Source organism: Pristiophorus japonicus, chromosome 11 (assembly GCF_044704955.1).
Source record: "Pristiophorus japonicus isolate sPriJap1 chromosome 11, sPriJap1.hap1, whole genome shotgun sequence".
Classification (NCBI taxonomy): domain Eukaryota; kingdom Metazoa; phylum Chordata; class Chondrichthyes; family Pristiophoridae; genus Pristiophorus; species Pristiophorus japonicus.
In genome coordinates, this window is record NC_091987.1 from 150,309,638 (window position 1) to 150,335,985 (window position 26,348).

The window sequence follows — 26,348 nt, forward strand, 5'->3', positions numbered from 1 at the left end:
AATGGCTTCCCCCTTATCCTTAGACTGTGTCCCCTGGTTCTGGACTTCCCCAACATTGGGAACATTCTTCCTACATCTAACCTGTCTAACCCCGTCAGAATTTTAAACGTTTCTATGAGGTCCCCTCTCATTCTTCTGAACTCCAGTGAATACAAGCCCAGTTGATCCAGTCTTTCTTGATAGGTCAGTCCCGCCATCCCGGGAATCAGTCTGGTGAATCTTCGCTGCACTCCCTCAATAGCAAGAATGTCCTTCCTCAGGTTAGGAGACCAAAACTGTACACAATACTCCAGGTGTGGCCTCACCAAGGCCCTGTACAATTGTAGCAACACCTCCCTGCCCCTGTACTCAAATCCCCTCGCTATGAAGGCCAACATGCCATTTGCTTTCTTAACCGCCTGCTGTACCTGCATGCCAACCTTCAATGACTGATGTAATGACACACCAAGTTACTAGACCAATAATTCAAAAGTATTGCGATAGAGTTTAACCACAGTCTCCAGTGATTTGTTGAGCTCTTAACAAAATTGTCTGTGTTGTGTAAGTACTGACTTAGTCACTTCTGAAGTTGATTACTTTTTGGGTGTAGAACAACCTTTGAACTGAAACTCGTGGGCCAAATAGAAAAATGTTTTTTAAACCCAGTTCCCTCCAAATATTTTGTATATTATTACATTAATACAGTCAATGCATAATTCAAAGTTACTTCACTCAAATGGTCAAAATTCCTACCTTCCTCTAATAATTACATGACAATGGATAAATTCACATTTTTCTAGATGCAAAAGCTATTTGGAATTATCAGGAGTCGACTGTAGACCCAGCCATCTATATAATGTATTAAAACTATTAACATTCCTGATTTCTTCCTGTTGTCACTTCTTTGTGCCAACTTTTCTCATTATAAATTCCTCTGCCCACCTTTATTATGGGAATTGCTTCTGTAAACTTGTCATGCTGTAATTATATCCTCCTGCCAGTGATGGTGCTGTAGCACCTCAGTTTTGTGTTTTAACCTCCTCCAGTTGTACTGGAAAGCCCAAGGCAGCAAGCAGCTGCACTCCTTTGCTTCACAAAGTGTCAATTGTGCTATAGTAATGTATCCTTTGTACCTGAGGATGAGATTGCCAACAAAGAAGGGAGCAGAGGTTCACATTAGATGGTGACTCTGCAAGTCTGCCACGTTCCTGGGGGTCTCCTGTTGCCCCCTCCGAGGTTGTCATTCACATCTTGTCTACACGCTACGCAGCATTGTTGCTCTAAGACCTTCACTCTTCATTTCACTTCTATTTATGAAGCAGAAAAAGTACGCGTATGACAGATGTCAGGTCAATAATACATCTGAGAATCAGGCTGAATATAGAAAGTTCAGAGGGGAAGTGAAAAAGGAAATAAGAGGGACAAAGAGAGGGTATGAGAATAGAATGGTAACTAACATAAAAGGGAATCCAAAAGTCTTCGATAGGCATATAAATAGTAAACGAGTAGTAAGAGGAGAGATGGGGCCGATTAGGGACCAAAATGGAGACCTATGCCTGGAGACAGAGGGTATGTCTGAGGTACTAAAGAGTACTTTGTATCTGTCTTCATCAAGGAAGAAGATGCTGCCATAGCCATAGTAAAGGAGGAGGAAGAGGAGATAGTGGATGGGATAAAAATTGATAGAGAGGAGGTACTAGAAAGGCTGGCTGTACTTAAAGTAGATAAGTCACCAGGACTGGATGGGATGTCTCCTTGGACACTGAGGGAAGTGAAGGAAGAAATCACGGAGGTACTGGCCATAATATTCCAATCATCCTTAGAAACTGGGAACATGCCAGAGGACTGGAGAATTGCAAACGTTACACCCTTGTTGAAAAAAGAATGTAAAGATAAACCCAGCAACTACAGGCCAATCAGTTTAACCTCGGTAGTGGGGAAGCTTTTACAAACAGTAATCAGGGACAAAATTAACAGTCACTTGGATAGGTGTGGATTCATTAAGGAAAGCCAGCACGGATTTGTTAAAGGCAAATTGTGTTTAATCAACTTAATCAAGTTTTTTGAGGAGGTATCAGAGAGGGTTGACGAGGGTAATTGGTTGACGTGGTGTACATGGATTTCCAAAAGGAGTTCGACAAAGTGCCACATAATAGGCTTGCCAGCAAAGTTGAAGCCCATGGAATAAAAGGGACAGTGGCAGCATGGATACGGAATTGTCGAAGTGACAGGAAACAGAGAGTAATGGTGAAGGGTTGTTTTTCTGACTGGAGGAAGGTGTACCCCAGGGGTGGTTGTAAGACCACTGCCTTTCTTGATACATATTAATGACTTGGATCTGGGTGTACAGGGGAAAATTAAAACATTTGCAGATGACACAAAACTTGGAAGTATAGTGAACAGTGAGGAGGATAGTGATAGACTTCAAGTGGACATAGACAATTGGTGCAATGGGCAGACACGTGGCAGATGAAATTTAACGCAGAAAAGTGCAAAGTGTTACATTTTGGTACAACGAATGAGGAGAGGACATATAAACTAAAGGGTAGAATCCTAAAGGGGTTGCACAAACAGAAACCTAGGGGTATATGTGCACAAATCGTTGAAGGTGGCAGGGCAAGTTAAGAAAGCAGTTAACATTTTTTACAGGATCCTGGGCTTCATAAATAGAGGTATAGAGTACAAAAGCGTGGAAGTTGTGATGAACCTATATAAAACAGTGGTTCGGTCTCTACTGGAGTATTGTGTCCAATTCTGGGCACCGCACTTTAGGAAGGATGTTGAAGGCCTTAGAGAGGGTGCAGAAAAGATTTACGAGAATGATTCCAGGGATGAGGGACTTCAGTTACATGGATAGACGGGAGAAGCTGGGGTTGTTCTCTTTGGAGCAGAGAAGATTAGGAGGGGATTTGATCGAGGTGTTCCAAATCATGGGTCTGGACAGAGTAGATCGAGAAAAACTGTCCCCATTGGCAGAAGGGTCAAGAACGAGAGTAGACAGATTTAAAGTGATTGGCAAAAGAACTAAAGTCGACGTAAGAAAAAACTATTTTACGCAGCAAGTGGTTTGGATCTGAAATGCACGGCCTGAAAGGGTGGTGGAAGTAGACTCAATCACGGCTTTCGAAAAGGACGTGGATAAGTACCTGAAGAAAGAAATTTGCAGGGCTATGGAGAAAGGACAGGCCAGTGAGACTGGCTGAGAGTCGGTAACCATTATATGATTCTATGATCGAATATTCTCCTTAAGCTTCTAGCAGTTTCTGCTCAAATCTTTTTGAGATTATTTGAAGGAAAGCTAGAGGGAAAATGTTAAAATTTTTATTTCAGTAAAATAAGTTTTTTTTTCAAACAGAGACTCTATGTTGTGAGAGAGAAAAAATAGATTAATTGCAAGTTACTTTTATGCTGTGTACTTTAAATTTCTGAAGATGCATTGAGCTCAGAGAGATGGTGTGTCTTTCTTCATTTTATTGAGATCCATTTTCAAAAAAAGTTGAATTTTAAAGCAAACTAATATCTCATTTGATCATTTTTTTAAATTAGTTCTGGGATGTGGGCGTTGCTGGCAAGGCCAGTATTTATTGCCTGTCCCTAATTGGCCTTGAGAAGGTGGTGGTGAGTCACCTTCTTGAACCGCTGCAGTCTGTGTGGAGAAGGTACTCCCACAGTGCTGTTAGGGAAGGAGTTCCAGGATTTTGACTCAGTGACATGAAGGAACGCTAATATATTTCCAAGTCAGGATGGTGTGTAACTTGGAAGGAAACTTGCAGATGATGATGCTCCCATGCGCCTGCTGCCCTTGTCCTTCTAGGTGGTAGAGGTCACGGGTTTGGGAGGTGCTGCTGAAGAAGCCTTGGCGAGTTGCTGCAGTGCATCTTGTAGATGGTACACACTGCCGCCACGGTGTGCCGGTGGTGGAGGGAGTGAATGTCTAAAGTGGTGGATGGGGTGCCAGCCAAGCGGGCTGCTTTGTCCTAGATGGTGGTGAGCTTCTTGAGCACCCATCCAGGCAAGTGGGGAGTATTCCATCACACTCCTGCCTTGTAGATGGTGGAAAGACTTTGGGGAGTCAGGAGTGAGATACTCGCTGCAGAATACCCAGCCTCTGACCTGCTCTTGTTTCCATAGTATTTATGTGACTAGTCCAGTTAAGTTTCTGGTCAATGGTGATTCCCAGGATGTTGATGGTGGAGGATTTGATGATGGTAGTAATCCCATTGAATGTCAAGGTGAGGTGTTTAGATTCTTGCTTGTTGGAGATGGTCATTGCCTGGCAGTTGGGTGGCATGAATGTAACTTATTACTCGTTATGTTGACATATAAACATTTTGGGCTGGATTTTTGGTTGTCTAGTGCCTCAGTTAGTGGCCAGAGAGGGCTTTATTGAGAGCATAAGAGATTACCGACCTGGAGTGCAGCGTTTCGTGACACGACCGAAAATTCATTAGAGGCTCACTGCGGGCTCAAACCAGTAGCGCTTTGCTGCTGACGATCGCTCCGATCATGACTAGTGAGTCAACGTGCTTAGTGCTGATGGAGTATGTACAACTTCAAGTTGAGAAACATATACAAGAATGGCAAAGACCTCTCCAATGGTGTTTGATAGCTATACTGAAAGCTGCCAAATCTTGAGCATGTACTGATCAATATCCATTTACAATTTGTAAGAAAGGCTGTTAAACAAGAATTAAAGGCAACAGAGATCATCCTGCACAGAATGCACCATACACTGAACTCTGGAAACACATGCAATTCTACAAATAACAATTGCCAAGTGAATGCATCCAAAATAAATTATTAGATGGTCCAGTTGGATGCCTTTACACGGTGACAGTTCTGATAAAACTCAAGAACTCACCAATAGTTGAACCTGTAGCTTGCAACTGGCATCTACGCCAAACCCCAACCACCCTGCTCCCATCCTGACTCAAATCTGTAGCCTCCGCACCACTCACTCTTAACCAGAATGTCCCATTGAATGTCAAGGTGAGGTGTTTAGATTCTTGCTTGTTGGAGATGGTCATTGCCTGTCAGCTGGGTGGCATGAATGTAACTTATTACTCGTTATGTTGACATCTTGTATATGGTACACACTGCCGCCACGGTGTGCCGGTGGTGGAGGGAGTGAATGTCTAAAGTGGTGGATGGGGTGCCAGCCAAGCGGGCTGCTTTGTCCTGGATGGTGGTGAGCTTCTTGAGCACCCATCCAGGCAAGTGGGGAGTATTCCATTGCGGCAATGAGCGGAAAATCCAGCCCTTCGAGTTTACCTGAACTCCTCCATTGGACAGCTGATTCTGGTTTCATTTGATTGCCAGATGTTGTTCTTGCTGATTTTTTTTTTGTACTGGCTTTGAATTGTTTAATTCATTTTCTTGGTTTGAAAAAAAAATAGAAGAGTGGTGGCAAAACTTACTGTACTGCAGTTAACCGATCAGAAATTTCAAGATATAATGGACATCTCCCATTATATCATCAATAATTGCAGATGCTGTCGAGTTCTGATCATTTGAAATTGTTTTTTGTCCAAAAAGATTACGAGTTATCAGGCGATTGTTAAAATAGCTGCCAGATTTTTTTCTAACGTGTGATTCGAATACAAATTATACAGCAAATCGAATTAAGCAACTTTGAATTATCAAGAGTAGACTGCACCACTCACTGAACTTAGACAGTCGTCCGATCACAGAGTTTAGGCATAAACCATTGTAACTTTATTCTCTCTCATTGCGCTGGATTTTTGGCTTTGCTGATTTCGGGGCGGTAATGGCGGCGGGACGGTAAAGTTTGCGCCTCAGTCAGCAAAATTGGGCATCTGGGCCGAGTGTGAGGCGGAGCACTAAGGGAGGCGTTGTACACCTCTCGAGCGCTAGGCCGGCTGAGCAAGCAAAATTCCCGAGCTAAGCAGCCGGCCTCAGAGCGTCTGAGAAAGGCCTGTGGGGGGTGGGGGAGAGAGAGAGGGTGGGGCAGGGGGAAACCACCAAAAACATTCTCAATGCATAGCCCACGCTACCACAACATAAATCGCAAAATGTCCACACTGCCCTGAGGTGGACATTACCCACCTCACTGCAGCTGCTATAGGTCGGACTGCCCGCTTTCACAAGTGGTCCCAGCATAGCGCTCTACGGAGTGCTACTGATCGGGCAGGAGTCCAAAAATGGAGCCGTTGTCGCATTGCGCCCCGGGCGTTAATGCTCCGCGCCCTGCTGAAACCGGCCCCGAAAACCCCAGCAGGGCGCTGGAAGCTGGCCATCCGCCCGGAAGAACTTACCGCTGCCATTGCGGCAATGAGCGGAAAATCCAGCCCTTCGAGTTTACCTGAACTCCTCCATTGGACAGCTGATTCTGGTTTCATTTGATTGCCAGATGTTGTTCGTGTACTGGCAGGGGATTTCTTGCTGATTTTTTTTTGTACTGGCTTTGAATTGTTTAATTAATTTTCTTGGTTTGAAAAAAAATAGAAGAGTGGTGGCAAAACTTACTGTACTGCAGTTAACCGATCAGAAATTTCAAGCACTGCAATGACTAGAAGACAAGTGTGTTCAATCAGATAGAACTGAGCAAATAAACTGCATCCCGAGTTAATTAAATGACTCTATTTTAATGGAATATTGATTATTTATGAGTACTCCTGAACCAGCAGGTATACGACTGAGCACTTACCCTTAGGGCGATGTGTATTTAATGGGGTTTAGAGAGGGCGGGGGATCATTGAACCAGAAGTGCAGATGCAAGAATTTGTAAAATATACTGGTAGATCTCCATGGCCTGGTGAGTTCTATATGTGATAGCTAATAAGGTTATTCTTGCATAAGAAATTATCAAAGCAAAAACTCAGGCAAACCTACAGCACCATTATTTTTGAGGCATTGTTTTATTATAAAATAAATCAATGTCCAGCGGTTATCGAGGCAGCTGAGAGAACAATTTATTTAAAAATGCAGACAATGCGACTACAACTGCAGAATCCTGGGGTGAAATGCTATAATTACTACATATATTCTTTTTCCAACATGTGTTTTCATTTCAATGCACCATTTTATTAAAATTGTTCCTTTAACGGGGTAATCTCCAGTGGCACTCCAACAGTGGATAGTCAAGGGCTATAGGGTGGGTGAGGAACTTAACACAATCACTCTCATTAAGGAGGTGGTACTCAGTAAGATAATGGGACTAAAGGCAGATAAATCCCCTGGACCTGATGGCTTGCATCCTTGGGTCTTAAGAGAAGTAGCGGCAGGGATTGTTGTAATTTACCAAAATTCCCTGGATTCTGGGGAGGTCCCAGCAGTTTGGAAAACTGCAATTGTAACGCCCCTATTTAAAAAAGGAGGCCGACAAAAAGCAGGAAACTATAGACCAGTTAGCCTAACATCTGTGGTTGGGAAAATGTTGAAGTCCATTATTAAAGAAGTAGTAGCAGGACATTTGGAAAAGCAAAATTCGGTCAGGCAGCGTCAGCATGGATTTATGAAGGGGAAGTCATGTTTGACAAATTTGTTGGAATTCTTTGGGGATGTAACGAACAGGGTGGATAATGGGGAACCAGTGGATGTGGTGTATTTGGACATCCAGAAGGCATTTGACAAGATGCCACATAAAAGGTTACTGCACAAGATAAAAGTTCCCTGGGTTAGGGGTAATATGTTAGCATGGATAGAGGATTGGCTAACTAACAGAGAACAGAGAGTAGGGATAAATGGTTCATTCTTTGGTTGGCAACCAGTAACTAGTGGGGTGCCGCAGGGATCAGTGCTGGGACCCCAACTATTTACAAACTATATTAACGACTTGGAAGAAGGGGCCGAGTGTAACGTAGCCAAGTTTACTGATGATACATAAGAACATAAGAACATAAGAACTAGGAACAGGAGTAGGCCATCTAGCCCCTCGAGCCTGCTCCGCCATTCAAAAAGATCATGGCTGATCTGGACGTGGACTCAGCTCCACTTACCCGCCCGCTCCCCATACCCCTTAATTCCCTTATTGGTTAAAAATTTATCTATCTGTGATTTGAATACATTCAATGAGCTAGCCTCAACTGCTTCCCTGGGAAGAGAATTCCACAGATTCACAACCCTCTGGGAGAAGAAATTCCTTCTCAACTCGGTTTTAAATTGGCTCCCCCGTATTTTGAGGCTGTGCCCCCTAGTTCTAGTCTCCCCGACCAGTGGAAACAACCTCTCTGCCTCTATCTTGTCTATCCCTTTCATTATTTTAAATGTTTCTATAAGATCACCCCTCATCCTTCTGAACTCCAAGGAGTAAAGACCCAGTCTACTCAATCTATCATCATAAGGTTAATCATCTCCGGAATCAGCCTCGTGAATCGTCTCTGTACCCCCTCCAAAGCTAGTATATCCTTCCTTAAGTAAGGTGACCAAAACTGCACGCAGTACTCCAGGTGCGGCCTCACCAGTACCGTGTACAGTTGCAGCAGGACCTCCCTGCTTTTGTACTCCGTCCCTCTCGCAATGAAGGCCAACATTCCATTCGCCTTCCTGATTACCTGCTGCACCTGCAAACTAACTTTTTGGGTTTCATGCACAAGGACCCCCAGGTCCCTCTGCACCGCAGCATGTTGTAATTTCTCCCCATTCAAATAATATTCCCTTTTACTGTTTTTTTTTCCCCAAGGTGGATGACCTCACATTTTCCTACATTGTATTCCATCTGCCAAACCTTAACCCATACAAAGATGGGAGAAAAAGCAATGTGTGAGGGAGGACACACAAAATCTGCAAAAGGACATAGACAGGCTAAGTGAGTGGGCAAAAATTTGGCAGATGGAGTATAATATTGGAAAGTGTGAGGTCAAGAACTTTGGCTGAAAAAAATAAAAGAGCAAGTTATTATTTAAATGGTGAAAGATTACAAAGTGCCGCAGTACAGCGGACCTGGGGGTACTTGTGAATGAAACACAAAAGGTTAGTGTGCAGGTACAGCAAGTGATCAGGAAGGCCAATGGTATCTGGCCTTTATTGCAAAGGGGCTAGAGTATAAAAGCAGGGAAGTCTTGTTTCAGTTATACAGAGTATTGGTGAGGCCACACCTGGAATACTGCGTACAGTTTTGGTTTCCATATTTACGAAAGGATATACTTGCTTTGGTGGCAGTTCAGAGAAGGTTCACTAGGTTGATTCCGGGGATGAGGGATTTGACTTATGAGGAAAGGTTGAGTAGGTTGAACCTCTACTCATTGGAATTCAGAAGAATGAGAGATGATCTTATCGAAATAGACAGTTTCTTAAACGATAAAGGGTTATGGGGAGCGGGCAGGGAAGTGGAACTGAGTCCATGATCGGATCAGCCATGATCTTATTGAATGGCGGAGCAGGCTCGAGAGGCCTTATGGCCTACTCCTGTTCCTATTTCTTATGTTCTTGCAAGTGTAACCTTTAGGGGAAAAGGCTTGAGAGGGGTTGGGGGGTAATTGAACCAGAAGTGCAGACAGAAGATTTTTTTAAAAGATAGCAGTAAATCTCCCATGGCATGATGAGCCAGAGTATTCGGCGATCGGTGCACAATAGGTGTTGAGGTAATCCAGGAGATAGAGCAGGGTCACTGACTAAGTCAAATTCCATTTTAATTAACACGAATGCTGGGATTTTTCATGGTGCTTTGGCAATTGAATTTAAAAACCTGTGAAAACTCCTGGCTGATCTGACCTTGGCCTCAACTCCATTCCCCCACCCACTCCCATAACCCTTGACTCCCTTATCATTCAAAAATATGTCTGTCTCCACCTTAAATATATTCAATGACCCAACCTACACAGCTCTCTGGGTCAGAGAATTCCACAGATTTATGACCCTCAGAGAAGAAATTCCTCCTCATTTCAGTTTTAAAGGGGGTCCCAAACCAAAATCGTCCGAAAACCGGACATTTTGGTGAGCAGTGAGGAGCAGAGGATCGGTGGGTGGTGAGGTCCGAAATCCGGCAAAACCCGAAATCTGGCATGGATTCGGTCCATGGCGAGGTTCGAAATCCGACATGGATTCGGTCCATGGCGAGGTTCGAAATCCGGCATGGACTCAGTCCCGAGGATTCGGATTTCAGACGTTGGACCTATATATTCTTTAACCTGTGCATTTAAATGTTCTCCCTTACCACTGTTAAAGCTGAGAATTCAAAGCAAGATGGTATGGAAGATGCACCAATTGGTTATAAATATCTGGCATTTTCCATTTAAATGAGGTTTAGGTGCACGTGGGCTGTGGCTCTAAAAGGTGGCAGTATTGGAGTAGGGGTCCTGGAATTTAACAATAGGTGCTGCTGGAGTTTGGCAGCATGAGTGGGAGGGCCCTTTGATCTGACATGATTACGAAGGGCGAATCTGGGGTTTGGCACAAGCTGAGGATTGAATATGAGATTTGGGCTCACAGATGGATTCTTAGCATGTGTCAGCAGTAATGGATGGGGAAGGGCATGGTACACCCAGCACTGGATGGATGGGCAATCCCATGACTGGCAGCACTGGTTTGTGACACTGACGTTGGTGATTTGTGATTGGTTCTTGGACATGTATCTTTGTATCTATCTCTGTGTCCCGTGCGTGCTCTCAGCTGCAATAAAATGCAAACATTCTAATTGCTATCTGTTGTATATATGGACTTGTATTTACTCTATACAGCCACCAGAGGGCTCATCCCCTGGAGTCCCAAGGGATCCCATAATCCCTTGGGAGCACAGGTATTTAAGGAGTCTTCACAGGTTGGAGAGGCACTATGGAGATCTGCAGTAAAAGACTAAGGTCACACTTTACTTTGAGCTCACAGTGTTCAGTCTGACTCTTTCTCCATACATTACAACTGGTGAGGAGATACAGATAGCGAACCCAAAGATGCAGAGAACAGTGGGCATCCTGGAGAAATTTTCAGAGGGAGATGATTGGGAAACTTTTGTGGAGCGACTCGACCAATACTTCGTGGCCAACGAGCTAGATGGGGAAGAGAGCGCTGCCAAACGAAGGGCGATCCTCCTCACCGTCTGTGGGGCACCACCGTATGGCCTCATGAAGAATCTGCTCACTCCAGCGAAACCCACGGAGAAATCGTACGATGATTTGTGCACACTGATCCGAGAGCATTTGAACCTGAAGGAAAGCATTCTGATGGCGAGGTACCGGTTCTACGCCTACAAAAGGTCCGAGCTTAGGACATTGCGAATTTAAAGGACATTTGGAGCACATCCTCAGAGACTTTTTCGAATTTGGCATTGGCCACGAAACCATACTTCGCTAACTTTTACCTGTAGAGACCCCAACCTTGAGTAAGGCCATAGCGATAGCCCAGGGGTTCATTGCCACCAGTGACAATACTAAGCAAATCTCTCAGCACACAAGTGCTGCTACAAGTACTGTGAACAAATGATGTTGTTTTCGAATCATAACGTACGGGGCAGGTCACACGTAACTGCAGCTGCACATCCGCAGATGACTCGGGAGTCCACTATGAAGGGTGATGAATGCAAGGCCATTAACACCTTGTTGGCGCTGCTGGGGTAATCATCATTTCCATTCATGCCGATTTAAAGAGTACGTTTGCAAGGGCTGTGGATCAATGGGACACCTCTAACGAGTGTGCAGGCGAGCTGCTAAGCCTGTTAAACCTGCAAATCACCACGTTGCAGAGGAGGACAGATCCACGGAGGGTCACGACCAGAGCCTCAGATAGAGGAGGCAGATGGGGTGCACACATTCACCACGAATTGTCCCCCGATAATGCTGAATATTGAACTAAATGGACTCCGTGTCAATGGAGCTGGACACGGGCACGAGCCAATCCATCATGGGCAAAAAGACTTTCGAAAGGTTGTGGTGCAACAAGGCCTCAAGGCCAGTCTTAACTCCAGTTCACACGAAACTAAGAACTTACACGAAAGAACTGATTCTTGTAATCGGCAGTGCTACCGTAAATGTCTCCTACGATGGAAAGGTGCACAAGCTTACCACTCTGGGTGGTACCGGACGATGGTCCCTTGCTGCTCGGCAGGAGCTGGCTGGGAAAGATACGCTGGAACTGGGACGACGTCCGAGCGCTATCGACCGCTGACGACACTTCATGTGCCCAGATCTTAAACAAGTTTCCTTCGCTGTTCGACCCAGGCATCGGGAAATTCCAAGGAGCAAAAGTGCAGATCCACCTAATCCGGGGGCACGGCCCATCCATCACAAGGCGAGAGCAGTACCGTACATGATGAGAGAAAGGGTAGAGATTGAGGTAGACCGGCTGCAAAGAGAGGGCATCATTTCACCGATCGAGTTCAGTCCTCAAGGAGACGGCACCGTCAGAATCTGTGGTGATTACAAAGTAACTATCAATTGTTTCTCCCTGCAATATCCACTACCAAAGGCCGACGACCTCTTTGCAACGCTGGCGGGAGGAAAGATGTTCACGAAGCTGGATCTGACTTAAACCTACATGATGCAGGAACTGGAGGAATCATCGAAGGCTCTCACATCAAAAGGTCCACAGCCAGCTAGGGAATGGAAGACCAGCAGGAAGAGCAGTGCAAGAAAGGTAGTGTAGGGGTCCCCTGCGATCATCCCCCTGCAAAACAGATACACTGCTTTGAGTACTGTTGAGGGGGATGACTCATCAGGGGAGGGCAGCAGCAGCCAAGTTCATGGCACCGTGGCTGGCACTGCTGCACAGGAGGGCAGGAAAAAGAGTAGGAGAGCGATAGTGATAGGGGATTCAATTGTAAGGGGAATAGATAGGCGTTTCTGCGGCCGCAACCGAGATACCAGGATGGTATGTTGCCTCCCTGGTGCAAGGATCAAGGATGTCTCAGAGCGGGTGCAGGACATTCTAAAAAGGGAGGGAGAACAGCCAGTTGTCGTGGTGCACATTGGTACCAACGACATAGGTAAAAAAAAGGATGAGGTCCTATGAGACCAATTTAAGGAGCTAGGACCTCAAAAGTAGTAATCTCGGGATTGCTACCAGTGCCACGTGCTAGTCAGAGTAGAAATCGCAGGATAGCGCAGATGAATACATGGCTTGAGCAGTGGTGCAGCAGGGAGGGATTCAAATTTCTGGGCATTGGAACAGGTTCTGGGGGAGGTGGGACCAGTGCAAATCGGACGGTCTGCACCTGGGCAGGACCGGAACCAATGTCCTAGGGGGACAGAGGGAAACAAAAAGGAGACAAAAGCAAAAGACAGAAAGGAGATGAGTAAAAGTGGAGGGCAGAGAAACCCAAGGCAAAAAACAAAAAGGCCCACTGAATATAAAGGGGCTGCAGGAGGGGTCAAAACTAAAAATCATGGTTTAAAAACTAGGATTAAAACACTCTACCTAAATGCACGCAGCATTCAAAATAAAGTAAATGAGTTGACGGCACAAATCATTAGAAATGGGTATGATTTGGTGGCCATTACAGAAACATGGTTGCAGGGTGGCCAAGACTGGGAATTAAACACACAGGGGTATCTGACGATTCGGAAAGATAGACAAGAAGGGAAAGGAGGTGGGGTAGCTCTGTTAATAAAGGATGATAGGGCAGTTGAGAGAGACGATATTGGCTCTAATGAACAAAATGTTGAATCATTGTGGGTGGAGATTAGAGATAGTAAGGGGAAAAAGTAGTTTATAGGCCCCCAAATAATAACTTCACGGTGGGGCGGGCAATAATCAAGGGAATAATGGAGGCATGTGAAAAAGGAACGGCAGTAGTCATGGGGGATTTTAACCTACAGATCGATTGGTCAAATCAAATCGCACGGGGTAGCCTGGAGGAGGAATTCATAGAATGCATACGGGATTGTTTCTTAGAACAGTATGTAACAGAACCTACAAGGGAGCAAGCTATCTTAGATCAGGTCCTGTGTAATGAGACAGGAAAAATAAACAATCTCCTAGTAAAAGATCCTCTCAAAATGAGTGATCACAGTATGGCTGAATTTGTAATACAGATTGAGGGTGAGGAAGTTGTGTCAGAAACGAGCGTACTATGCTTAAACAAAGGGGACTACAGTGGGATGAGGGCAGAGTTGGCTAAAGTAGACTGGAAACACAGGCTAAACGGTGGCACAATTGAGGAACAGTGGAGGACTTTTCAGGAGCTCTTTCATAGTGCTCAACAAAAATATATTCCAGTAAAAAAGAAGGGCGGTAAGAGAAGGGATAACCAGCCGTGGATAACCAAGGAAATAAAGGAGAGTATCAAATCAAAGACCAATGCGTATAAGATGGCCAAGGTTAGTGGGATACTAGAGGATTGGGAAAATTTTAAACAATAGCAAAGAATGACTAAAAAAGCAATAAAGAAAGGAAAGATAGATTACGAAGGTAAACTTGCGCAAAACATAAAAACAGATAGTAAAAGCTTTTACAGATATATAAAACGGAAAAGAGTGACTAAAGTAAATGTTGGTCCCTTAGAAGATGAGAAGGGAGATTTAATAATGGGAAATGTGGAAATGGCTGAGACCTTAAACAATTATTTTGCTTTGGTCTTCACAGTGGAAGACACAAAAACCATGCCAAAAATTACTGGTCACAGGAATGTGGGAAGGGAGGACCTTGAGACAATCACTATCACTAAGGGGGTAGTGCTGGACAGGCTAATGGGACTCAAGGTAGACAAGTCCCTTGGTCCTGATGAAATGCATCCCAGGGTATTAAAAGAGATGGCGGAAGTTATAACAGATGCATTCGTTATAATCTACCAAAATTCTCTGGATTCTGGGGCGGTACCAGCGGATTGGAAAGCAGCTAATGTAACGCCTCTGTTTAAAAAAGAGGGCAGATAAAAGGCAGATAACTATAGGCTGGTTAGTTTAACATCTGTAGTGGTGAAAATGCTTGAAGCTATCATTAGGAAGAAATAGCGGGACATCTAGATAGGAATAGTGCAATCAAGCAGACGCAGAATGGAATCATGAAGGGGAAATCATGTTTAACTAATTTACTAGAATTATTTGAGGATATAACGAGCATGGTGGATAGAGGTGTACCGATGGATGTGGTGTATTTAGATTTCCAAAAGGCATTCGATAAGGTGCCATACAAAAGTTACTGTAGAAGATAGAGGTACGCGGAATCAGAGGAAATGTATTAGCATGGATAGAGAATTGGCTGGCGAACAGAAAGCAGAGTCGGGATAAATGGGTCCTTTTCGGGTTGGAAATCTGGTTAGTGGTGTGCCACAGGGATCGGTGCTGAGACCACAACTGTTTACAATATACATAGATGACCTGGAAGAGGGGACAGAGTGTAGTAACAAAATTTGCAGATGGCACTAAGATTAGTGGGAAAGCGGGTTGTGTAGAGGACACAGAGAGGCTGCAAAGAGATTTGGATAGGTTAAGCGAATGGGCGAAGGTTTGGCAGATGGAATACAATGTCGGAAAGTGTGAGGTCATCCACCTTGGGGGAAAAAAAACAGTAAAAGGGAATATTATTTGAATGGGGAGAAATTACAACATACTGAGGTGCAGAGGGACCTGGGGGTCCTTGTGCATGAAACTCTTTTAGGAGCAAACAAAAAACATTAAACCGTGCCCCCCGATCTGGGGGAAACACCAACATTTACAATGCCCTTTTTTTTTGGTTTTTTTTTGGGCACAGAATTGAATTTTTCTCCAAGTGCCCCCTATAAAAGGGGAGGGGGACACTAAAAGCACTGGCAATTAAAACAAATTAACTTAAAAACATAAAATCAAATTAAAATTTGGTTGCCGGGCATGATGATGCACTCCAGTCCCACCTCTCGCGGAAGGCCAATCCCAAAAAGTTAGTTTGCAGGTGCAGTAGGTAATCAGGTAATCAGGAAGGCAAATGGAACGAGAGGGATGGAGTACAAAAGCAGGGAGGTCCTGCTGCAACTGTACAGGGTATTGGTGAGGCCGCACCTGGAGTACTGCGTGTAGTTTTGGTCACCTTACTTAAGGAAGGATATACTAGCTTTGGAGGGGGTACAGAGACGATTCACTAGGCTGATTCCGGAGATGAGGGGGTTACCTTATGATGATAGATTGAGTAGACTGGGTCTTTACTCGTTGGAGTTCAGAAGGATGAGGGGTGATCTTATAGAAACATTTAAAATCATGAAAGGGATAGACAAGATAGAGGCAGAGAGGTTGTTTCCGCTGGTAGGGGGCACAGCCTCAAAATACGGGGGAGCCAATTTAAAACCGAGTTGAGAAGGAATTTCTTCTCCCAGAGGGTTGTGAATCTGTGGAATTCTCTTCCCAGGGAAGCAGTTGAGGCTAGCTCATTGAATGTATTCAAGTCACAAATATGATGTCAGGGATGGGAAACGAAAGTTACAAGTCGAGATTGGAGATACTTCGACTACCTTCACTGGAGTAGGGAAGACTATAATAGATGTGCAAGAAGATTTTAAAATTCTGAATGGTTTTGATAGGGTATTAGAGAAACACTATTTCCTTTGTTTGGGAAGTCAGTGACGAGGGAGCGTGATATTCATGAAATAATCTATCCACATGGACACAGTCTGGCCTGTTGAATATTTTACATATTTCAATCAAATCACTTTTTTATTGGTTTTTTTGAGAGTAAAAAAAAACGAGCTCTCTGTGGTGATTCAGTTGATGCGCTGCTGGTGGTGGGTTTATTTTGATTTTGTGATGAGATATTTTGCACGCAACACTTCCATTTGACACTTTTGACACTGGGATGTGTATGCTTTAGTTTATTTTCTCCCTTTCTGTGACTCTGGAGGTGAATCAGAGCATTTTGAAACAGGTCTGGAACACTGCTTGTGGTACTGGCTCTTAGCACACTGCTGAGGTAGTCTGTGGGGAAACCCCCTTTCTACAATCGGTTCTTCCATTGCAAGGTCCCTTGCATAAGAACATAAGAAATAGGAGTAGGCCATTCAGCCCCTCGAGCCTGCTCCGCCATTCAATAAGATCATGTCTGATCTGATCTTAGCCTCAGCTCCACTTCCCTGTCCGCTCCCCATAACCCTTTATTCTCTTATCGTTCAAAAATCTGTCTATCTCCACCTTAAATATATTCAGTGACCCTGCCTCCGCAGCTCTCTGGGGCAGAGAATTCCAAAGATTCACGGCCCTCTGAGCTGAGTAAATGCATTAATGTTTCAGCCAGCTAACTGGGAAGTACTGAGCTTACAACTCACATTTTTGGGAACTTTCCTTGAAGTAGTCATTTGAGGAAGAATTGTTTAAAAAAGAATGAAACAAGAAACATATCAAAGTTAAAACTGCAGTGATGAGAATTATCGTTGATTTTGTAACAAGTATGAGGAAGTTCCCCTGCCACCATTTAATGGAACCAGAAATAAGATTGGCATAATTACATGGTCAGCCAGTCGTTCCTGCTGTCAGGATATATGAAGGAGAGCAGGACGTTGAATTTACAGCATAGAAACAGGTCGTTCGGCCCAGCTGGTCTATGCCAGTATTTCTGTTTCACATGAGCCTCTTCCCACCCCACTTCATCTCACCCCATCAGCATATCCTTTCTCCCTCGCACTTATCGAGCTTCCCCTAAAATGCATCCATACTATTCGCCTCAGCTACTCTATGCAGGAGTGAGTTCCACATTCTCAGCACTCTCTGTTTCTCCTGAATTCCTTACTGGATATATCAGTGACTGTCTTATATTTATGACCTCTTGTTTTTGGACGACTTTTCTTTCCCCCTCCCCCCCCCCCCCCCCCCCCAAAAGGACAAGTCTATTTCATCCATTGAGTCTGCCCTGTCCACCATCTAACCCATCTTTCCCTCCTCTATGGCCACGTAATCTCCTATGAGTGGCAAAAATAAGCAGAGAACAAAACAACTCCGGCAACTCCCTCCCCAGCCCCCTTAGACACTCGGGCAAGCTCCGAAAGACCAGGATTAACTGATAGCGCTTCACCGTCGTACCGCCTACTTTCTGTAACTGAACCACAATAACGCTTTCATCCATGGCGGTCCCTCGAACAAGGATGACTTGCTTCCACATCAGCTCACAAATGTTTCAATGAAGGACCCGATGTTCCAGTCCTGAACTCCAATTGAGGGGGTGGAAGATGCCTGTGCATGGATTTTTTTAACATGGTGGCCATTGCACATCAGCCACCACACGGGCTCAACAGAGCTATGCCTTTATCCAGTGGCAAGGGTTAACCAAGACGACTGGAGACCTGCTCTACTGCACGGACCTAGTGCGCACACATATTGCACTGTGGGCTGGCCTGTGCTGCCCCTGGGCCTTCGGCTCTTCTGGACCCCATAGCCTCATCCGCAGCACCATCGCCACGATCTCCTGCCACTCCTCCGCCACAAAAACACTCGCCGCACCTCTGCCACGATCTCCCACCGCACCTCTGTACTAAACACTCGCCGAACCTCTGTCGCGATCACCCATCAAATCTCAGCCACGATCCCTCATCGTTCCTCCGCCCCAATCACTCGTCGCAAGTCCACCACGACCTTCCCGCTCCTCTGCTTTACCAGGGCCCAGCCAATGTTCCTGCCCACACTCCAACCACCACCCGCAGGTCGGGAGTGTAGGAGCTGGAGCGCCGGGACTGGGACATGGTGGCCCATCCCGACCTGCGAGAGAACACCACCGCTTTACTATTATAGTAATGGACTATACTCATTAGAATTCAGAAGAATGAGAGGTGATCTTATCGAAGCGTATAAGATTATGAAGGGGCTTGACAAGGTGGATGCAAAGAGGATGTTTCCACTGATAGGGGAGACTAGAACTAGAGGGCATGATCTTAGAATAAGGGGCCGCCCATTTAAAACTGAGATGAGACATTTCTTCTCTGAGGGTTGTGGATCTGTGGAATTTGCTGCATCAGAGAGCTGTGGAAGCTGGGACATTGAATAAATTTAAGACTGAAATAGACAGTTTCTTAAACGATAAGGGGTTATGGGGAGTGGGCAGTGGAGCTGACTCCATGATTGGATCAGCCATGATCTTAGTGAATAGCGGAGCAGGCTCGAGGGGCCGTATGGCCGACTCCTGCTCTAATTTCTTATGTTCTTATAACAATACGCAATCCAACAGAGTTTTAACTTGCTGCCCGTTTTTGAGGATGGTTTTGTTAATGTTGCTGCGATTCTCGCCACAAACGGTACGTGTTCTGGAACCCTGCGGCTTTAGTGCTGTGTTGTGCTGCTAAGCCGAAGATGTTAATTTAATCAATTTTCATTCTCTCCAGTGCTGGAACCCATACCTCAGGCGCTCGCACAGCACCTTCGATGGATCATGCAGAAAGACCTGCTGGGACAAGATGTGTTCCTTATTGGCCCACCCGGGCCTTTACGCCGCTCCATCGCGATGCAGTATTTGGTGAGTCATTTTCTCATTCAGATTTTCTCGCTGGTTGTAATAAATCAGTCCCAATTTGTTGGCTGTTTATGTGAAGAACAATTCTCTGGTGGGAAAGAAAACAATTTTCAGTTAGTTGGACTATGTGAGGAGCCAGAGTAACAATGAGACGACATATTCAGTAATTAGGCCAATATCAAAGCCTTCTGATTCCAAGCAAATGCGGAGGACAGGACCAGTACCATCGTACACGTTCGCACTACAGCTGCATTTTACAGATAAGGTTGTTTAACTGACATTTGGGTCATGTGCGATTTTATGGTGGATTTTCAGTATTTTACTGTTTTGTTAGCATATCTATCTGCATATTTCAGGCCCTGTGTTTGAGTGCACCCCTGTAGCATCGGAGCTCCCAAATCCATCACAACTCAAAAGCTTGACATGTCTCTGAGGCAGACACCCGAGTTAATTATACTAATTGGCTCAAATATCTGTTTGACTAACTACGCTCCAAGAAATTCCCTTGAACAAGTGGGAAAAGCTACCAGTCTGCAATCTGTTCCTGTTTCTTCAGGCAGCTTAGTATAGCCGACGACAAAATGACATTAGTAACAAGACAAACATTTTTAATAATAATTCACAAAAGACACTTTAAACTTGATCAAAAGGTTGCCCATTTCATTGGAAATCCATTCAGTAAGCCCCTAACAGGCCTGTTTAAAGCTCTTTTCAGAGCCTGTGACTGGATGATTGAGGCTGCACACTTTTAGTGGCCACCCTGTTCTCTTGACGGTTGGCACGCTGTTGGTTTATTCCAGGCCTGGAGGGTCCCTGGGCATGTACCCTCTTGCTTTTTAGCCCCTACGTGCATGACTGAGACCGTTCCTGTGCTGCTTTCCCTGACAGCCACGTAAATTGTTTCAGGCCCATGCTCTGCCAATCTGCCCCAGGCCCCAGATTTGAACTGTATCTGGGCCACTTAGCCCTCCTTCTGAATGTTGCCACCAGAGTGCTGCCTGGATGCCAGCCCCTCCCTGAGTGCTGACACACCTATAACACCTGCTCTTCGTCCCTGACCCCCACAAGCTCCCTGCGCAGACCCCAGGCCCCCAACACACTCACTCGCTGTGACTTCAGCCCCCACCCTGACTCCTCTGTTTCCCTCTCACCCACGTATGCCGCCCCTCATCATCATGGGTAGTCCCTTGAAATCAAGGAAGACTTGCTTCCACTCCAAAAGTGAGTTATCAGGTGGCTGAGCAGTCCAATACGAGAGCCACAGTCCCTGTCACAGGTGGGACAGATCGTCGTTGGAGGAAAGGGTGGATGGGACAGGTTTGCCGCATGCTCCTTCCGCTGCCTGCGCTTGGTTTCTGAATGCTCTCGGCGACGAGACTCGAGGTGCTCAGCGCCCTCCCGGATACTCTTCCTCCACTTAGGGCGGTTTTTGGCCAGGGACTCCCAGGTGTCAGTGGGGATGTTACACTTTATCAGGGAGGCTTTGAGGGTGTTCTTGAAACGTTTCCTCTGCCCACCTGAGGCTTGCTTGCCGTGAAGGAGTTCCAAGAGAGCACTTGTAGAGCACCACCCAGTCACCGTATCTCCAACAGGTTGCTGCATCCACTCCTGAATTGTTGCTTCTCTTTTTGCACACCCTGGGCTTTCCCAGAGGAGAGACCTGGAAATCCAGTACATCAGTAAAGGGAAAGCTACAAGAGCCACAGGACACATGGAAGTACAGGCTGATAGATGGAGTCGGCCAGTCAGTCAGAAGGAGGCAAAGAGCTTGTGAGAGATAGAATTAGACAAGCATCATGAGACATATAAAAAGAACCATATGGAGAGAGGAAGGCACAGATGGAGTGAAAAGCGAAGCACAGCAGAGAGCCAGAAAGATTATGGAGAGAGAAGTTTTTAAAAACATTTTGTGAAAGTTTACCGGAACAAATTTATATTTTACAGTATTTGCTTTTCTTTGTACACAGTGTTTAAGAAAATTCAGTTGTGGTAGCAATTTAAATTGAGAAGCCTGCAGCTGAGATGACTCACTGTCCACTTTTATTGTGTTACCCTGCATCTTTTGGCAGTATTGGAGTAACAAATTGTGTTTGCTCAACACTGGAAAGAGGAACACTTACCCATCTGTGACCCCCTCTCTTTCTGATGGCAGATTTTTTTCCTCTCCTCATACCTAATTTGAAAAAATAAACCGTTTCCCATCGGAGCAGACTGAAGCGACTCTGATCTGTGTGGAAGATGCTTGCAGCATGAGACCAAAATACCACGAGATGTGAGGGGAAGGAAGTTGGTCGAACCTCTCGGTAACCTCGGAGGCTAAACTAAATAAAGAACTATGAGAACAGCTGGATCAAATCACTCATTTGCTGCTCAGTTCAATCTGTCTGTCCTCCCTTCCATATCCGCTTCATTCTCTCTTCCTCCCACTCCATCTCTTCTCCTCCTCCATCTATCACACTATCTTGTTCTTGTGCTCTAGCTTTCGCTTGCTCTCTGTCTCTCGCACTTTCTTAATCCCCACGCCACCTCCAACCACCCAACATTGTCCCTTATTGCTCCCTGCACTCTCTCCATACTTTTCCATTCTGGCCGTCTCTCAGTATCTTTCTTAATAAATATCGTCCTTAATTGGCACCATAGACAGTAGATTCACCAATGCCATGATACTACTATGCAGCAGAGTTCTCCCCGGTGTCCTGACCAACATTTATCCCTCAATCAACATAACAAAAAAATAGATGATCTGGTCATTATCACATTGCTGTTTGTGGAAGCTTGCTTGTGCGCAAGTTGGCTGTCGAGTTTCCTATATTACAACAGTGACTACACTCCAAAAGCACTTCATTGGCTCTAAAGTGCATTGAGACGTCCGGTGGATGTGAAAGGCGCTATATAAATACAAGTCTTTTTTTTAACTGCAACAGTGAATGAAAAATGTAGCAAAAGAAATGACCCTGCGGGAGCCTTCATTGTCAGTGAGCAGACTGATGCTCCCTATATCCTGACCATGTTTTGTGTGCCATGTTCGGTATACTGGCAGATGTGATCAGCTTCCAATTGTGCTTTCGCTCCAGGTGACCTTCAGGTCGGGTGCAGAGAAACATATGAAATTGTTGTCCAGTAAACCCAATACTTACTGGTTGGACTCGACCTCCACTGTCCGCCTTCTCCCTACAGTCATTTATCCTCTCTGTGGCTAGAAATACATTTAGTTTCCTCCTTGCCCAATTATTTGCATGGTGTGCAAGTTCCAGCACTAAAATGTTAAACGCGCTCGTGACCAAAAGGTGAAGCAGTTGCAGCTGTCAGCACCATGGACAGAGTCAAAATCACCATATGGGCCCATCTGTTTGGCAAAGCCCCTCACACGAGGATCTGGAGTAAGCTGTTGGTAGTGAGTAGACTCACACTAGGCACTCCTGGAACATTAAGGTGACTGACTTATCACAAACTGCCCTATGTTGATCCTTTCACCAGGAACTTGCTGCAGTATAACTTGAAGGAACCTAGTTTCAGTCCGACTTCGACTGGAAGTAACTCCGGGAGTCCAGGACTGAACATCTGTCCATGTAACCGGAGTTCAGTACCTACCATGATTGAAATGGGCCAGAGCTTTACACAACTTGCATTTATATAACATAGTGAAATGTCCCAAGGTGCTTCATAAGCGCTTTATCAGACAACATTTGACAACAAGCCGCATAAAGAGATAGTAGAACAGGTGACTAAAAGCTTGGTCAAAGATTTTAAGGAATAACATAAAGCAGTAGAGAGAGGTTGAGAGGTTTCAGGAGGAAATTCCAGAGCTTAGTGCCTAGGCAGCTGAAGGCCGGCCGCTAATGGTGGAGCAGTGGAAATCAAGGATGCACAAGAGGCCAGAATTGGAGGAGTGCAGAGTTCTTAACTCATTTACCAACTGAGCCAAACTATCACTTGACCCAAAATGATACCAATCGGTCTGATTTATCTCGAAACCTCCTTGCTGACATCTCCGCTTCCAACCTCTACCAACTACAATCCTCAGCCCATCTCATTGGCTTCTCCTGTCCCTGCAACTTGACCTGAAGATCCTCTTCACCTTCAAACCTTTTGACCACCTCACCCTATCTCGGTGATCTCTGCAACGCTGGCCTACTCCTTGTTCCCCACCCTCTGGACTTCTTATCCTTAGCACCTTCGCCTTGTTTGCTTCCTCCTTTTGTAAACTTGAGGTCATACAAAATTTGGCTGCCCGTGTCCTAACCTTGCACCAAGTCCCGTTCACCCATCACCCTTGACATTGGCTCCGGGTTAAGCCTCTATTTCAGAATTCTCATCCTTGTTTTCAAATCCTTCCATGACCTTGCCCCTCCCTACATCTGCACTCCTTTAATTCTGCCCTCTGGAGCATCCCTGATTATAATCGCTCAACTATTTGTGGTTGTGCCTTCAGCTGTCGAGGCCCTAAGCTCTGGAATTCCCTCTCTAAACCTCTCCACGTCTCTTTCCTCCTTTAGGAGGTTAGGCTCCTTAAAACCTAACCTCTTTGACCAAGCTTTTGGTCACCTGCTCGAATTTCTCCTTGTGTGGCTCGGTGTTACATTTTTGTCTTGTTACACTCCTTTGAAGTGCCTTGGGATGTTTTACTGTTAAAGGCACTATATAAATACACGTTATGTAAAGCTTTATTCTTTGTGACCCTATCGCCCATTTTCCCTTTGCTTCTCTTGTTCTGTACCTACCTTCTGTGCACTGCCTTATAAAGCACTCAGATGTGCCTCTGCATAAGGAGCACAACATAAATGCAAGTAATTGCTGCTGACATTTGAAAGAGTGAGCCAAGACGACAATGTCTCGCAGAGGAATTGTATTCATCTAACTTCATCGGTTTCAGGAGCAGTGAGGGAGAAGAGTTATGCTTGCCACCGGACATCTCAAAGCGCTTTACAGCCAATGAAGTACTTTTGAAATGTAGTTGCTGTTGCAGTGTAGGAAATGCGGCAGCCGATCTGCGCACAGCAAGCCCCCACACACAGCAATGTGATATTGACCAGATAATCTATTTTCGTTATGTTGATTGAGGAATAAATATTGGCCAGGACACCGGGGATAACTCCCCTGCTCTTCTTCGAAATAGTGCCACGGAATCTTTTATGTCCAGCTGAGGGGTCAGACGGGTCCTAGGTTTAACGTTTCATCCAAAAGACAGCATCTCCGACAGTGCGGCACTCCCTCAGCACTGCACTGGAGTGTTAGCCTAGATCTTACGTGCTCCAGTCCCTGGAGTGGGACTCGAACCCACAACCTTCTGACTCAGAGGCGAGTGTTCTGCCCACTGAGCCACAGCTGACACTGCGCTGTACTTTAAACATACGCAGGCAGCAAATATATGGTGAAGTCACAGAATGGCTATAAAACCACCCCAGCTACTATGTTGCAGTTAAAACAACAGCAATTTGCATCTAAATAGTGCGCTTAGTGCATAAAAACATCCAAAGGTGTTTCATAGAGGCTTGAAGAAAAAATGGACATGGAACCAAAGAGGAAGGTGTTTAAGAGGGACGCCAAAAAATCTTGATCAAAGAGGTGTGTTTTAAGGAGGGTCTTGGAGAGGGAGGTGGAGAGGCAGAGGGTTTTATCGAACGAATTCCAGATGGTGTGGCTTCGTTGACTGAAAAGATGTCCGCAATTGGACGGGCGAAGGGTGCACAGGAACAAAGATTATCGGGGGGGTGGAGGGGATTGTAGGGCTGGGCGGGGTTACAGAGATTGGGAGGGTGAGGCCATATAGAGATTTAAACACAAGGATAAGAATTTTAAATTTGAGGCTGGGGTTTGGGTCAGCGAGGTCAGGGGATGATGGGTTAATCCTTTATCCTATTGGTACGGGATAGGATAAGGGCAGCGGAGTTTTGGCTGAGCTGGGGGTGGAGGATAGAAGGCCGGCCAGGAGACCATTGAAATAGTCGATTCTGGAGGTGAATGAGTGTTTCAGTTTCGGATAGGCTGAAGTTATGCAGGTGAAAATCGAGGGTTTTTGTGATGGAGCAACTATGAGATTGGAAGCTCAGTTCAGGGTTGAGCAGGACTCGGGTTCAGGACAGTCTGGTTGAGCCTAGTGCAGTGGTCAAGGAATGGATGGAATCGGTGGTGAGGGTATGAAGTTTTGTTCTTCCAAGTGTTTAGCTGGAGGATGTTATGGCTCATCCAAGTCTGTATGTTGAGTAAGCAGTCTGACAGCACAGAGACGCTGGTGGAGAGATGGCACTGCGTGTCATTGGCATGCACATGGAAGCTGACCCCTTGCTTGTAGATGATGTTGCCAAGGGGCAGCTTGTAGATGAGGAGGAAGAAGTGATCGAGGATGGAGGATTCAGGGACTCCTGAGGTAAAGGTGCAGGGCAGGAGGAGAAGCTACAGCTCAAGGTGCTGTGGCTACGATCGGACAGGTAAGAGTGGAACCAAGTAAGTCCCATGGAGAAGGACAACAGAGCAGTGTTGTTGGAGGGGGATGGTGTGACCAGGCATGCCAAAGGCTGCAGAGTGGGCATAGTCACAGAGAATATCATTGGTGACTTTGGTTAATGTGCTCAAATTCCCAACATACACACCCGACACACAGCTCTGTATTTATAACAGCATATTAGTAATATCGCCCCCTTTACTGTAACTATTGTATTACAATTAGCTTGCTTTCCATTTTATGTGTGAATTTCAAAAGGCTCTTTGAGTTGTGGATCCTTTGCCTTGAACGTCATAATTATCACTCCAGATGAAGCATGCTCCCATAATAGTTTGCTCCAGCTGAGGGAGCAGGCTGTAGTTGCTTTCAATGCGTCAAATCCTGTCCTACACCCCGTATCTTGGAAAGAATTCAAGTGTGAACATCTGCCTCTCAGCGTGCTCCGAGTCCTCAAATAGGGTTTGTCTTGAGTGTTTTCTGACCCCTTTAATCAACTTGTCCTGTGGGCATCAGTTTCTATGTTTTGACATGACATTTTTCTCCAGGAAAGCTGGGCTTCAATTCGAATTACAATGTGGCCTCTCTTGGATGCAATGTCAACTGATGACTCGGATGTCTTTACAAACATCCAAAATTGACG

The 26,348-nt window shown here is 45.4% G+C and overlaps 1 protein-coding gene across 2 annotated transcripts in view; it reads left to right on the top strand.

Annotated features, from left to right (window-relative positions):
• Nucleotides 1-26,348, top strand: part of vwa8 (von Willebrand factor A domain containing 8) — a 463,584-nt gene that overhangs the window by 28,697 nt on the left and 408,539 nt on the right. For both annotated transcript variants that reach the window (XR_011595909.1, XM_070894160.1), the window contains exon 3: nt 19,139-19,269. Coding sequence is in view for 1 of the 2 variants with exons in the window: in XM_070894160.1 (XP_070750261.1) it covers nt 19,139-19,269 (131 nt within the window). In the remaining variant the exon portion in view is untranslated. The remainder of the gene's footprint in view (nt 1-19,138; nt 19,270-26,348) is intronic.